We start from the raw sequence: 13766 nt of genomic DNA, 5'->3' as shown, positions 1-13766 counted from the left end.
GCTATCACTCTAGATTTAAAAAAAATATTGGCTCCTACATAACCACAAAAAACAAACTAATGGCAAGAAGAAGAGAGAAATGAAGTAAAAAAAAAATGTGTTCTTTCAAAATACAGAATGCAGTTCAAAATAACAGTTCCAGTTTTACAGTATGGCAGGAGAATTGCACAGGTTCTGACTGAAATTTTTTGTTTCAGCCTTTAAACTTTGTGACACAGGAAAGAGGAGGTAATACTTGTTAAAATGTCCTGCATATACCTGTAAAAACAGAAACCATCTCATATCCAAAACAAAATGTATTGGGTTGTTCTCAAATTTTTTATTTATGCTATATAAGTGCAAAGTATTCTAGGTTATTTTACTGGACTTTAATAATGCCAAAAATCTTATATCTCAAGTAATTCTTCAGGGTTTCTACAATACACTGACATAGATGCTAGAGATTCCCTGGACATCTAGTCACTTTCTGTTACTGTTTATTACTTTTTTCCAGTTAATGCTTTAAACCATCATCTCTGGAAAGGGTAGACATAAAAGCATATTTCCATTTTTGAGTCACATTCTGATCCCCAATGAATAGCATGTGCAATTCCATATCTGAAATCTGAAATTGCTCCGGAATGTTGATCTCCATACTAAATGAAAGATGGTGCTTCACTGAACAGATGTAGCATAGGACTAAAATAATGTATGAAGAAATTAAGTTAGGAGACACTGGGCTTATTTCTCATTGGAAAATACACTCTAAGGTACACACAGATGTTTCATTCAACGTTACATGTGTTTACACAGGGGCTATCCATTGTCCACCACCTGCAGAGCGTCTATACTCTTCCATGGTAGAGTCTCATCACAATTGGCCATGATCCTAATTAGAGAGCAACTTTTACAAATTCTTTACAAATTCTGGAGTCCACTGACCTCACTGTGATGGTGGGCAGGCATAAGGATCTGAATTCCCTACTTTCACCCCACAAGGATCAGGGTCTAACAGTGAATTCACTTTGCTGATATGCTAATAAAGGACAAAAGAAGAAGAAAAATATGCCAGTCACCAAAGAAATGTTGTCCTAAGAACATTTAAAATTGTGCTCTATGGCTTGCAGTACATGGTACATGCCTGTGTATAATCATGACTGAGTTTTTATTAGAATGGCATTTTTTTTAGTTTTATTAGAATGGCAATAGAGGCTGATGTTTTTGTACTGAGAATGGATTCTAAATGTAAAGGATAAAATCTAAAAAAATATCAGGATAATAGGAGCAAGTAGGATACAACTAATTCACGGGAAGGGTGAGAAACACGGAGGTAGATACCTCAGAAGATGACTGAAGCAAATAGCGTAAACGAATTCAAACACGACCTAAATTTATAGCTGAAGAGAAAGTGAATTGAGGGATAACAGGTGTGAAAGCAGGAAGGTGGAATTCTCAATAACCAGGAGAGAATGGGGTATTGCCCTGATTGACCTTTTTCTGTTCCTAATGGGATGATTTTTGAAAGGCCTGCACAAAATGTGACCCGTGCAGTGGTCATCATGTAAGTAAATTCTCAACTACCTATTTATCCATGCAAATATAGCTGCATATGTAAACAGTGGATATGCACAGATCCTGCCCATTGGCTGGGGCTTTGGAAATCTCTGCCCAAATGTCTAATATTTCAGCATGCAGTGTAGTTGTAGCCATGTTGGTCCCAGGATATTAGAGAGACAAGGCGGATGAGGTAATATCTTTTATTGGACCAGTTCTGTTAGTGAGAGAGACAAGCTTAATATTTTTTATTGGACCAACTCCTGTTGGTGAGAAGTTGGACCAATAAAAGATATTACCTCACCCACCTTGTCTCTCTAATATTTCAGTAGTTTTACGTTTCAACATTTTCTAATAAAACATCCCCAGAATAAAATTTTATTTAGTATGTATCTTCCATTTTCTCTAATTTACTCTTACTAATCAGTATTATTGCAAAGGCCATAAACAAGGAAGGAATAACAGATAAAATATGATTCATCCTTATTCTGCATGCATCCTGCAGTGGTATTTGCTAGCACAGACTTCTGTGTCAGTTTAGAATTCCGTTGACATCAGCTGGCCTCCATATGGGCTCCGGGGTCTGTGTTTGCAGGATTGGGGTGATATTAAAGTGAGGGGGGGGGGGGGGGAACAAGGCAAAAGAATGATTGATAAGGTCTCTCTGACAAATGCTCAGCTCAAGAGAGCTTTGCTACTGTTGCTATTTATGTTAAACAATTATTTCTGGCAAGCATATTAGGAAATACTTTTATATTTGATCATAATGGCAATCTAGTGCTATGCACACACCAAATTTTCTGTCCAACTTTCCAACACAAGGCCAACTGGATGATCACTCAGAGATCTCCATTACCCAAGAGTGAAAGGAGAGGAGTTTGTGATGTAACAGTTGACCTAGTTAACAGGCCATCACTGCTGACTTGGTGACCTTGGCAAAATAAGACTGGTCCTACTCAAGGCAGAAACCAAAATGGTGGAAAAAAGTAGAAAAACTTGGCATAAGTAATATTTTTAAGTAATCATTCCTTGCTGGGTTTTTTTGCAGTTAGTTCCCAAATCAGCAAGCACTTAAGCATGTATGTCAGTAAGCACATAAGTAGTCTCACTAAAGTCAATTGGGGCTTGATCCTGGATGGTGCTTAGCACTATGACCACAATCCAGCAAGATGTTTAAGCATATTCTTAGTGTCACAGACTTAATGGGAGTAATCCCATGCTTAAAGTTAAGCATGTATTCAACAGTTTTCTTGGATTGGCACCAGACTACTCTGGCAGCTGGCACAACTGAGCTCTTGGACCACTCAAGTGCTTACAGTTCAACATGTGCTTAAATGCTTCACTGGAATGGTACCATGTTGAGAATAAGATACTGAATGGAGATCTTTGAGGCTCACTGCTAGAAACAGATAGAGCAGAGCCCACCTTTGCTGTTTCAATGTTCTTTCTCATCTCACAAGTTATTTGCTCATTCCTCCCTTCTGTTGTATGAAGAGATTTATTTTAAAAAGAAATACCACTTACATACCACTGACATGAAGATTTATAGATAACTTCTTGAGAAAGAATATAGGTTTCAGAGTAGCAGCCATGTTAGTCTGTATTCGCAAAAAGAAAAGGAGGACTTGTGGATGAAGTAAGCTGTAGCTCACGAAAGCTTATGCTCAAATAAATTGGTTAGTCTCTAAGGTGCCACTAGTACTCCTTTTCTTTTTGAGAAAGAATATAGACAGTTTTAGACTATTGTACTGCTTTTTTATTTTTCCTTTAAACTTAATTTTGTGACCATGCAACCAGAAAAAAGCTCTTCTGTGCTGAAAGAAATCTGTAGAAAAAGGGAGACAATTCTGTATCTTTAACAAAAATGAAAAAATCCAAAAGAGCAGTTTTACTATTAACATTTTCATAATACTCTCATACAGTAAGTAAATGGAGTTTCTATTCATTACCGGCTGATAAATCCTATCTCTGGGATCTAAAAATAAAGTTTCATCAGTAGAACTTCCAGTAAGGTCTGGTTCTTATGGCTTTAAATTACATTCAACAAAACATGGTAGAAATTAAGGGTAGGAATGTTCAGTAAGACATTTGCAAAAGAGAAGAAAAACTTGCAATACGTGTAGATCTGCCATATTACAGTACCACTAATCACAACTTATTACCTGATGGCTTCCTTTCTGAAAGTGACCTTTCCCCTAACCGGTGACATTTATGTCTACACTGCATCTGGAAGCAAGCCTCCCAGCTTGGGTCTGCAGACTTGTACCAGTGGGGTTCAACCTAGAGGGCTAAAAACAGCTGTGTTGATGATGCTTTGATGTTTGTAGCTCGGGCTAGAGCTCAGGTTCTCAACCCTGGGAGTAGTGCAGGGGGCTGTGGAGTGGCAGCAGGTGCTTGAGAGCCTGAGTTTCAGCCCAAGCCACAACATCAAAGAAATGTTAAGACAGCTGTTTTTAGCCCACTTGCATGAGGCTATGAATTTAGGCTGGGAATCTCACTCCAGATGCAATTTAAAAATAACCTTAGTCTGCTGCACCTCTCTTACTCCAAATATTGAAAGGAGTTCAAACTTACCCATGAGGCTATGGAGCTTGTCTGTGCTCATTCCAACCATAAGCCAGATAAGTATTTGCAATACCATATTGAAATACTGAATACTTGTTAGTGTTTTTAAAGCCTCTGTATAGCAATTTCTGTAACTGATAAGACTATAAGAATGGCCTTATTGTCTCAGACCAATGGTCCATCTAGTCCAGTATCCTGTCTTCCCAGAGTGCTCGATGCCAGATGCTTCAGAAGGAATGTACAGGACAGGACAATCATTGACTGAGCCTTCCCCTGTCATCCAGTCCCAGCTTCTGGGATCCGAAAAAAACAGCATCACAGAGATACTCAGAGACCTGACTTTGAGTGGAGCAGAAGGAAGAGATATGATCCCAGAGAGGAAATCATTAGATAACAAATTTTCCATTAAGGACTCTGACCTCTACCCCAGTCAGAGACACTTGAGATGCAATGAAAAATAGGGAAATATTAAGGAGAAGGGAGAGAAGTAGACAGACCCTCCCTTCCCTAAAATTAGTGGCATTAACTAGTTTGGGATCACACAAAGTTTCATCCTGTTGAAGGATGCTGCTCCAGAGAACTGGAATCCAAGCCTGTAGCATTTTAAGGTGTTATGACGTGACCAGGCATCTGCTTTACAGATTTCTTTCCAAAAAGCTGCTGTCAAATGTACTGAATGAACTGATTCCTTCTGGGACTGGTTTATTTGCAGCTGCACATGCCTCTGAGAATGACCATTGTGTCATCCATTTTTATCTTTTGAATTATTCTTCCTAGCAGCAGAAGAGGAGGAAGACTATAAAAGCAGATTCGGACATCTGTGAGCCAGTGTCAGCGCCCAGTGACATATTGTTTGCTTCCCTGATGAAGAAGATTTTTTTATTTCAGATTTCAAATGGTTGTGAATAGTTTCATCTGAGGAAAGCCTACCTCCAATCAGCTGGAATATTTCTCGGTTCAGGGACCACTCTGAGGTGAGTGTCTGCCAATGACTTTACCAGTTCAATTGTGTGTTCTGTGTCCCTTTTATGTGGGCCATCTGGATGCAGAGTAGGTGGCATTCTTCCCAGGAAAGGATGTGTATCATCACTACAGTGTTGAGACTTGAGGTTTTTGTTCCTGCTTGCAGATTTACATATGCCACATCATGTTGACTGATTGAACCAGGACATGCTCCCCCTCAGATCCTGAAGGGCCAGAGTGGCTACTGTGATCATTAGAGTTAACAATTCTCTGAATCCTCACTGACTTTGCCAATGTTCCCTTGTGTGGCTATGCTCCAGGTGAGCTTCCAATCCTGAAAGTCTTGGTGTCCATAGTAGGATTCTGGAGTTTGGATTACAAAGATAGGATCCTGCCTTCATCTGGGTATCCTACTTTCACTCACAGAGAGGCCAGATAACTCTGAATGGTATCTTTACCCATCTTTGTATCCTTTGTTGGGAATAGTTCCAGGGCTGTGAGAAGAAGCTCTTCTTGTGTGCAGGGAATAATTTCTATACATGAAACCAGAAGATCCAGGACTGCAAGTAAAGATGAATGCATGACACTTGGTTGACTGTGGAGATCAGCGTCTGGATCTTGTCATCAGGAAGACACTAGACTTATTTGAATGTATCTTACTCCCGAGGCAGGCAGTACTTACAGAAGAGATTCCTGACCCCCCCTTAAAGTTTATGAGAAACCTGCATTGCTGAAGCAACGAGTAGTCCTCTGAATTACTTCTCATGAGGAGGTCCTTGAGAATAATGCGTTGATAAGTATGCTGTCTAAGAATATGCCTGGATGAGCTCCTATATTTTTCAACCTATTATCTCTACCAATACTGTTGTGATCCCCTTGGGATTGAACAGCAGATCAAAAGTTAACTTATTATATTGGTAGTGGTTATTTTAGTAGGCAAACAAGTGAAACTGTCAATGACAAGGCCTGTTTGGAACAGGCAGATAAGTTTCTCCCAAATCCAGTCATGTGAGAAAGCCTCCAAGAGAGATGCAATGCCTGTGGAAGAGAATATTTTGTTTCCATGACCCTGTAGAATTCCAGGGCTTGGCAGCTAAGCCTCTTTCCTTTGTCAGGCACTTCCCAATTCTTTCTACTTGCATCTTCAAAGGAGAAAAGAAGGGATTTGAATTGGAAATATTTGCACTTGACTTGAATCTGCCCATCCTCTTCCCTCTGCTTTACTCAATAGAGTCTACCACCTCCTTACTTTTAAATATGTCTGTGTACAGAACCTTGTCTGTTCTTTCTGGCTCGGGGTTATGATCTGGAGATAAGAGTTCTGCTTCTTTGGGAGGGGAACTGGATCTTATGGTAGGTACTGGGGATCTGGAAACATTTGGAACTTTTTGGTGGCATTGGGTGGTTTATTCCCTATCGGGCCACCTTTCTTTTCTTATTGGGGGATCTTTTGGGTCTTAGCCTGTGTGTGAGGGTCTTGAGCCTCTGTGCTATTAACTGGCTATCACATAAATGGAGAGGAAGCACAGGGACACTCCTACAGAAAGAGCCCAGATCTTCCTCTTGGGAAGAAGAAGAGTCTGATAGGATGGCAGATTCTTTGCGCAATTATTACTCACTTATGAATGTGGAATGGGAACCTAGAAATTTTTTTCTTTTGAAGGTGGACTGAACCAAGGGAAATATTTTGATTTATCCCTGAAAAATAGGAAAGGATGGGTCCAATCGGTCATGTCCCAAGTTCTGAAGATGACTGATCTGAACTTGTGGAGGTGCATGGGGAGAAGTCTGGGATGGAATGTGAGGGTGTGGAAGGTCCAACAAACCATCCAGACTCTGAGCCTCTTCCCCTTACAGAGTGAGAGTTTTCAGGCTGGGGGCAGTCACCTTCACCTTGGATCATTTAGTTGGGGATGAGGTGGGGGATAAATAGTGAAAATAACCTTTGTTTTTAAAAGCTAGGATTGCAATGGATAAGACAGCAACACTGAACTGCCACAACTGTTTACGCTACTGGAGGTACAGATTTTGGAGCAAGAGCAGAAGAGGTACAGCCAAGCCATATGGACAATGCAGACATGCCTCTGGTATTTAAAGGAAAAATAGTGCAGCCAAATTATCTAGTACTCGTAGAGGCAATAAGATCTAGAAACTATATTGCGCCCATTGGTGGATGGTGGATCAGTCCTACCCTCACTTATACCCTGTGCAGCACCACTGAAATTAGTAAACTGCAGGAATGGAACTGAGGGGAGAATCTGACCCACCATGTATAAAGTACCAAGTAATTACAACTGTGTACAGTACCCTACATCCTCATCTACTATGGATCCTCAGTCTAAAATCATTATGTTTCATTTACGCGTAAATTAATACACACAGAAAAGACTCTCTCATTGCACATCCAGCATAGACTAATACATATTTTTTAGACTAATACAAAATAGTCAACTTACATCAGAATTAAATCTCAGCTGGCAAATGTTGCATGATATGATTTGCTTTCTTCGATGAGGAAGAGGAACCCCAAATGTATGATTTATAACAGCTTTCTGAATTGGGTCCATCTGTAATGAGAGAAAGAGAAAAATAAAAGCTTTTCTGTTCCATTGGAAGGTTGCCTATGCCACTTATGGTATTAAACAGAATCTGTCCAGTGCCAATCCACGGCAAATATTATTCATTTGGTGACAGTACATTTCTCCCTGTCTTTTTCTATTATTATTATTATTTCTGCTTTTTACTGACCATGTAATTCGTAACCTTGAAAAGCATTTTTTGGCTACTATTCATTTCTATCACACTGCAGTGAAGAAAGCTGAGTCAGTTAACATTGAACATGTTTACTTAGCAACATGCTAATTTCTGTTTTTACTTTAAGAAAACAGCAGCATAAAAATAATACGATTGTAAAAAAATAAAATACGAACCTGGGGAAAAGAAAAAAAGAAAGGGAGTATGAAGTGAAATGTGAATGAGGATGTATAAACAACTCCATACAGTATGGTGCTTAGCTGGCTTTGCATCATGGCAGGATTCCCAAGTATTATGAAAATCTTCAACCTTGTCCTAGGTTCCAGAAATTAGTCTTTTAGATGAGGCAGTTTCTGTCAGAGTCAGGGTAAATTCCAAATCATCCTTCAAGTATCTGAAGATTATTTCTCAGCCATTTAAATAAACCTATTTTCAACCATTTTATCCCTCCTTTAGAGAACACTTCTCTAGGTCAAATCCTGCTCCCCAGCACAAAGTCTGAGTAAATGGGTTTTACACAAAGAATTTCAACAGGGGTCAGAGGGGAATGATATCCTACCTGCCCCCTCCAGGCTGTGGAGTGCAGTGTAGCATTAAATACATGGCTGTATGAGCAGCTACCATACTTACACTCCTCCCATGCCAGTCGATTCTTATCCCCACTAGCTGTACTCTAGCTTTTCCCCTTCCACTAACTGTCTCTCGAAAACCCCTCACAATCCTCCTTACACACTCACCATGGAAGCATGGGTCTAATGCAGTCATACTATCAGGGAGCCTCTCTGGTCACTGCTGCTCTTTGAGCCCTCCCAAAGGAGGAATCACCATTGTGGAGGGTGCTTTGCCAGAAAGGCAAAATAGGCTTTATTATCTTTCTTGGACAATCTTCATGAGGCCAGAATGGGATAATGTGTACCTGTAACCCACACACCTCCTGGGTGTGGTGCTCTGTCCCATCTAGTGGCACCAAGACCACTGAAAGATTAATGAGTCTGATCTACAGCCTTAGCTAAAGGCCATATATATGGCTTTTAGCTCATGCAGTAGCGACTCATACTTTGAGCTCCAGAGGTCCCAGGTTTGATCCTGCCCACTGACGACCAGGGTCTGTTGGTGTTACACACTCCCTCAGGTTCATACTCACCCATTGTGGGCTGCCTACCAGGGATGGATTTCTAATTAGGTACAGTAGGTGCATGCCTAGGGGCGTTGGCATTCTAAGGGTACTTAACAGTTAAAAGTGGGTTAAAAGTTTCATTTTTTTATGGAAAACATGAAGGTCAGCTGTAGGCGGCATGGGGGACTGAAGATGCTGTGCCTAGGGGCACATAAGGTGTAAATCCGGTTCTGCTGCCTGCAGTCCATCTTCTCCCTCAATGCGTAAACCAAACCCTCTCCATAATCCAGGAAAAAGGCAGAGGCTGCTAATATAAAGGCAGGTGAATGCCTCTTTCCCATGTAAGTGGTGAGAACTTTGAGCAAAGTAATCTCTATGCATGTTGATCAGGGGAACTAGTTGGATCATGGTTTTGGTGCCATGGTTAGATCCAATAAGTAGCCTATTTTATGGTTCTATTTCAGCAATGGCCAAACTTTCATGAAAATCATCATTCCGGGGGAAAGGTTGCAGAAAATCTGGCAAGATTGGCTGGTCCTGTAAGAAATCTATCATTTAAATTGCACCAAGAGAGATTTAGGTTAGACATTAGGAAAATCTACCTAGTTGTAAGAGTAGTAGAAAGCACTGCAACAGATTACCTAGGGAGGTTGTGGAATCTCTGTCGTTGGAGGTTTTTAAGAACAGGTTAGACAAACACCTATCAGGGATGGTCTAAAGAATATTTAATCCTGCCTCAGTGCACGGGACAGAACTAGATGACCTATTGAACTTCCTTCCAGTCACACATTTCTCTGATTCCATGATTTAGGCCCAAAATCTCACAAAAACTGTTCGTGAAATTTCAGCACCAATGCTAAAATAAACTTCCACAAACCTCCAGGTTAAAGTTGTTATGACTCTTCCTCTTTTGACAATAACCATTTGATAATTATATGTTTTAAAATTTTAAAATAGCTTTATAATAATTCGTGAGCCACTCATTTAAGCAACAGGTAATCTTTATTTTGAGGCACGCTGTCACGGGGCTGTACAAAGTCATCATCTGAGTTATCCAAGCCCTAACCATGATGCATCCAATACTCAGATTGTGTAATTTTTATATTTATCTTAAAGAAATTAAATTTGTTCTGGACTAATGCCCCTATGGTTCACTTCTCATAAGATAACATATGAGGTATTTGATAAATGCAGGATTGGTGCTTTGTCTGTGGGTAATTAATGTTTCAGGGGAATTGTAATAGTAGGGAGATGGAGCTTTTCATCTCTTCTAATATGAATCTGGAGCAGCTCAGCACTGAAACATTGTATCACGTGATGGCTATTCAATAGTTGATGTTAAATGGCTCTTGATCTTAGGCCAGCCCCTGGCGGAAAAGTGTTCAGATCATAAAAACACCACAAAGTGGTAAAGCTCCATGACAAGGTGTATAAACCCCACATTGGCCAAGTGAGAGTTAATGAACTGCTCTGGAGTCAAGCAACCCTACCTTTCCACACCTGCCAGGCATGTCAGGGGTAGGGAGTGGGAGATGTAAAGGGAGAAGCCCAGCTCAGCTGGCAGCAGACTTTGAGGAGTGGAGAACAGATTTGCAGCCCTCGGCTCCTACAGAGGGCCTGGCTGAAGGCAAGAGCTGTTCAGGAGATCACTGCCTGTTGAGGCCGACGTTGAGAAAACGCAGGCCCCTCCAGCAACAAACTATTACTTAAAAATATTACTAGAGACACTCGCCTTTGGGCACTTAACTGAGCCATGGCCTACTGGAGGTCTCTGAAAGAAGAGAATCCTTCCATGGAAAGGTAGACTCCCATGAACTCAGTTGGAGGGCTGAGTATCCCACAACCATACTAATGCTGCTGGCAGCCTGGAGATCGGAGATCAAAGGCTGGGTGAGTTCAGAAACCCATCATGTTCCCTGGGGGACCAACCCTATGACAGTTCTGCAAACAGCTTGTGTGGAAACTATCAGCTTGTGCTAGCCCTGTTAGATTGTGCTGAACAAAACCCAAACATCACATGTAATTGTACCATGCCCAGCACAACAGAGCTCTGATCTGTTTTCCACTGTAACACAAATAATGTACAACAACAAGGATTAGTTTGATTATGTCAAGGACTGTAATGACAACATGCTGTGGCACAATGTGATGATCTCACACTTTGATCTAATGTGTGCGCTGCAATCTTTTCACGCTGTAACATCGTGTTTTAAAAGTCCATGCTCCAGAATGTAGTACAGAACACAGAGGAGGAGAGGGGCAGCTATATAGGGAAAGCAAATAGCCTGGCAATTTAGGAGTCCATTCCTGGGTGGTACAGAAAGGAAAAAAGAAGAGTGATCTGCTTGTGTCACCTGACTGCCATCACTAGAGCCCAGGGTCTGCTTTGGCTGATTTTACCACATTTCATTGGTGTTGAGGCTTTGGGAACTGTGGCGTAGATATGTCTATGCAATCTGGGAATCACCCCTCCCAGCTCAAATGCAGACATAACCTTAGCCCCAAGCTAGACATGGGAACCTCTTCACACTCACCCTATCACCTCAGGTCCGATTACAAGAACTGAACAGATACACTCTTTTCTCTCTTCCAATATACCTTTTCCCCGAAAGGCTGAGATTTTTAACCCAGTACCTTAGTACTCAAAGTATGCAAAAAAGAAAAATTTGCACTGCCTGAATATTTCCTGAGAATTAGAAACATATTTCCTAACCTCTAAAAGATAGTCCTTTATGTTTCTTATGCCATCACATCCTTGACTCTGCCAATGAAATCATCCTTGAGTACCTGTTCTCCCACAAATATCTCCATGCTTTCTCCCACACTGCCTCCTATGTCTGGATTGCCCTTCCTGACCTAATCTTTAATTCAGATCCCACCGCAAGACTCACTTTTGTTGAGACACCTTCAGGAAATCAACCTAACAATGACTAGGCTAAACAGCATTTGGGGGATAACTTATCTATTAAAAAACAAAAAGACTTTGATGATTTATGTCATCACTCCATTCCATGTCTATCCTTTTTTTGTACTATTCTGATTAAAGTTAAATTGTGATCTCTCCTCAGTAATGATTGTTTCTATCTATTTGTTTATTCTGTTCCTAGCGTAATATAGTCTGACCATCATTGGTGGCTCTGGGTCTTACTGCAATAAAAATAACTATTCCCTGAAATCTCTTGTCTTTTTGAGTTCCATAACGTCTATCCTTTAATCAATAACATTTTAAATAAAGTTGGACCTGGAATACCAAAATAAACATTAGTATCAATTTTTGAAATACATAATCCACAGGCGCATTAAAGAAATTAATTTCATCTGCCAACAGGAACAGATCACAATCAGTGGTTTAACAAACAAACTGCATTGAGACTCTCAGATTCTCAAGTGGATTAGATGGTTTGTCTGCAACTTTAGATGCCTCATATATGGCCACAAGTTCTGTGACATCAGCTGGGAATTACTGATCTTCCAGTTAGTTTCTCCAATATGAAATGTTTTGTAGTGATGGACCTTGATCTGTTCTCTCTACCTGTCCTTTGCCTCAGTTTCTTCTCTCTCTCTTCTTCTTCCTCCTTTGTCCCTCTCTCCCCAACCATTCCCTCCCCCTCACCCCCTCCTTCTCCCACATTATGCACTGGCTCTCTGACTCTCTACATAGCTGGGTGATGATACCAGAACTTGGTTCAGCTGCCGTAGTACTTGTGCTCGTTTCACAGATGATGGCCTAGATTCTCAGCATTAACACACCCAGGCTGTAAACTAGCCACAGAAGCACGACAGTTTTCATATGATATCAGGGAGCCAACCATCCAGGAAATAAGCACTTAAAGTTCAGTACAAAAGCTGCTTCAATGGCCACTAGACTAGAACAACTAATTTCTCAAGGATTTGGGTTTATCCACCTCTGTGGTAAGGATGCTTACTCGAAAGGGACTTGGATTTCTGGTGGAGCTAATGTCCGCCCATTAGGCTTAACAAGTTTTCAGCACATAACTTTTGCAAGCAGTAAGTTTTTGGTTGGGTGGCTGTTTATTTTGGGGGGGGGGGGAAGGGTGTGGATAGAGGATCAAATGTTCTCTGCAGATTTACTCTTCTTTTCCTGCTGATAAAGAAATATATGCCTGCATATTTCCCTTCCTTTTTGTATAGATTTGTACTTCTCCTACTCACTACAGAACATGGCCTTATGATTTGTGCTTGCAGTGCTATAAGCAAAGCTCTCTGGATAACCTCCAAGGTGATTAAGGAAAGCTGGTTCAAACGCAGGAATCCTTTCTCTGCCAATTGTTCTTTGACACAGCAAGTCAGAACTACTTTTCGCAATATGGCTCCATAAACCCGGCTCCTAATAAAGTCAGAGCAGACAACCATAAGCGAGAGTGAGAATGACGGAGTGATATTTGGCGTTATTATTTTTTCCTAGAGATCTCAGTTGGGAATTGCTGCCAATGCACAAATTTAAAAAAAAAATTAAAAAGCATCAGAGAAGCATCTAAAAGTTTGTTGTAGGAAGGCGGAGAGAATCATATACATTTTTGAGTGCTGCTTGATGGGAACTGGGGACTGACTGACACTGGAAGGCAGAAGCTTGTGGGGCCTGTAGGGATCACACAGGTGGATGGAGATACTCAACTCTCAGAGGGAACTAGGGAGGAGGGGTTGTAGGCAAGTTTGAGGGGAGCAATAGCCTCACAATGTTTAGAGAAGCAGATGAGAATTTAGATGCTTAATGGAACTCTATTCAGGTTCACTGATTGCTACTATTTATACATGCAAATTGTATTTTACATGTTTTAAATATCATTTATGTGTAATATGTGCTTTTATTTGA

The 13766-nt window shown here is 40.8% G+C and overlaps 1 protein-coding gene across 4 annotated transcripts in view; it reads right to left on the bottom strand.

Moving 5' to 3' along the window:
* ZNF385D (zinc finger protein 385D) overlaps positions 1-13766 on the bottom strand; it is a 609568-nt gene that overhangs the window by 127391 nt on the left and 468411 nt on the right. For all 4 annotated transcript variants that reach the window (XM_084619096.1, XM_084619095.1, XM_084619094.1 and 1 more), the window contains one exon: positions 7518-7628. In XM_084619096.1, the coding sequence (XP_084475222.1) occupies positions 7518-7628 (111 nt within the window). The remainder of the gene's footprint in view (positions 1-7517; positions 7629-13766) is intronic.

This window comes from Lepidochelys olivacea (assembly GCF_965140295.1).
Source record: "Lepidochelys olivacea isolate rLepOli2 genome assembly, chromosome: 2".
Taxonomy (NCBI): domain Eukaryota; kingdom Metazoa; phylum Chordata; order Testudines; family Cheloniidae; genus Lepidochelys; species Lepidochelys olivacea.
The sequence above is the reverse complement of the archived record's forward strand: the minus strand, read 5'-3'. Positions and strand labels throughout refer to the sequence as shown.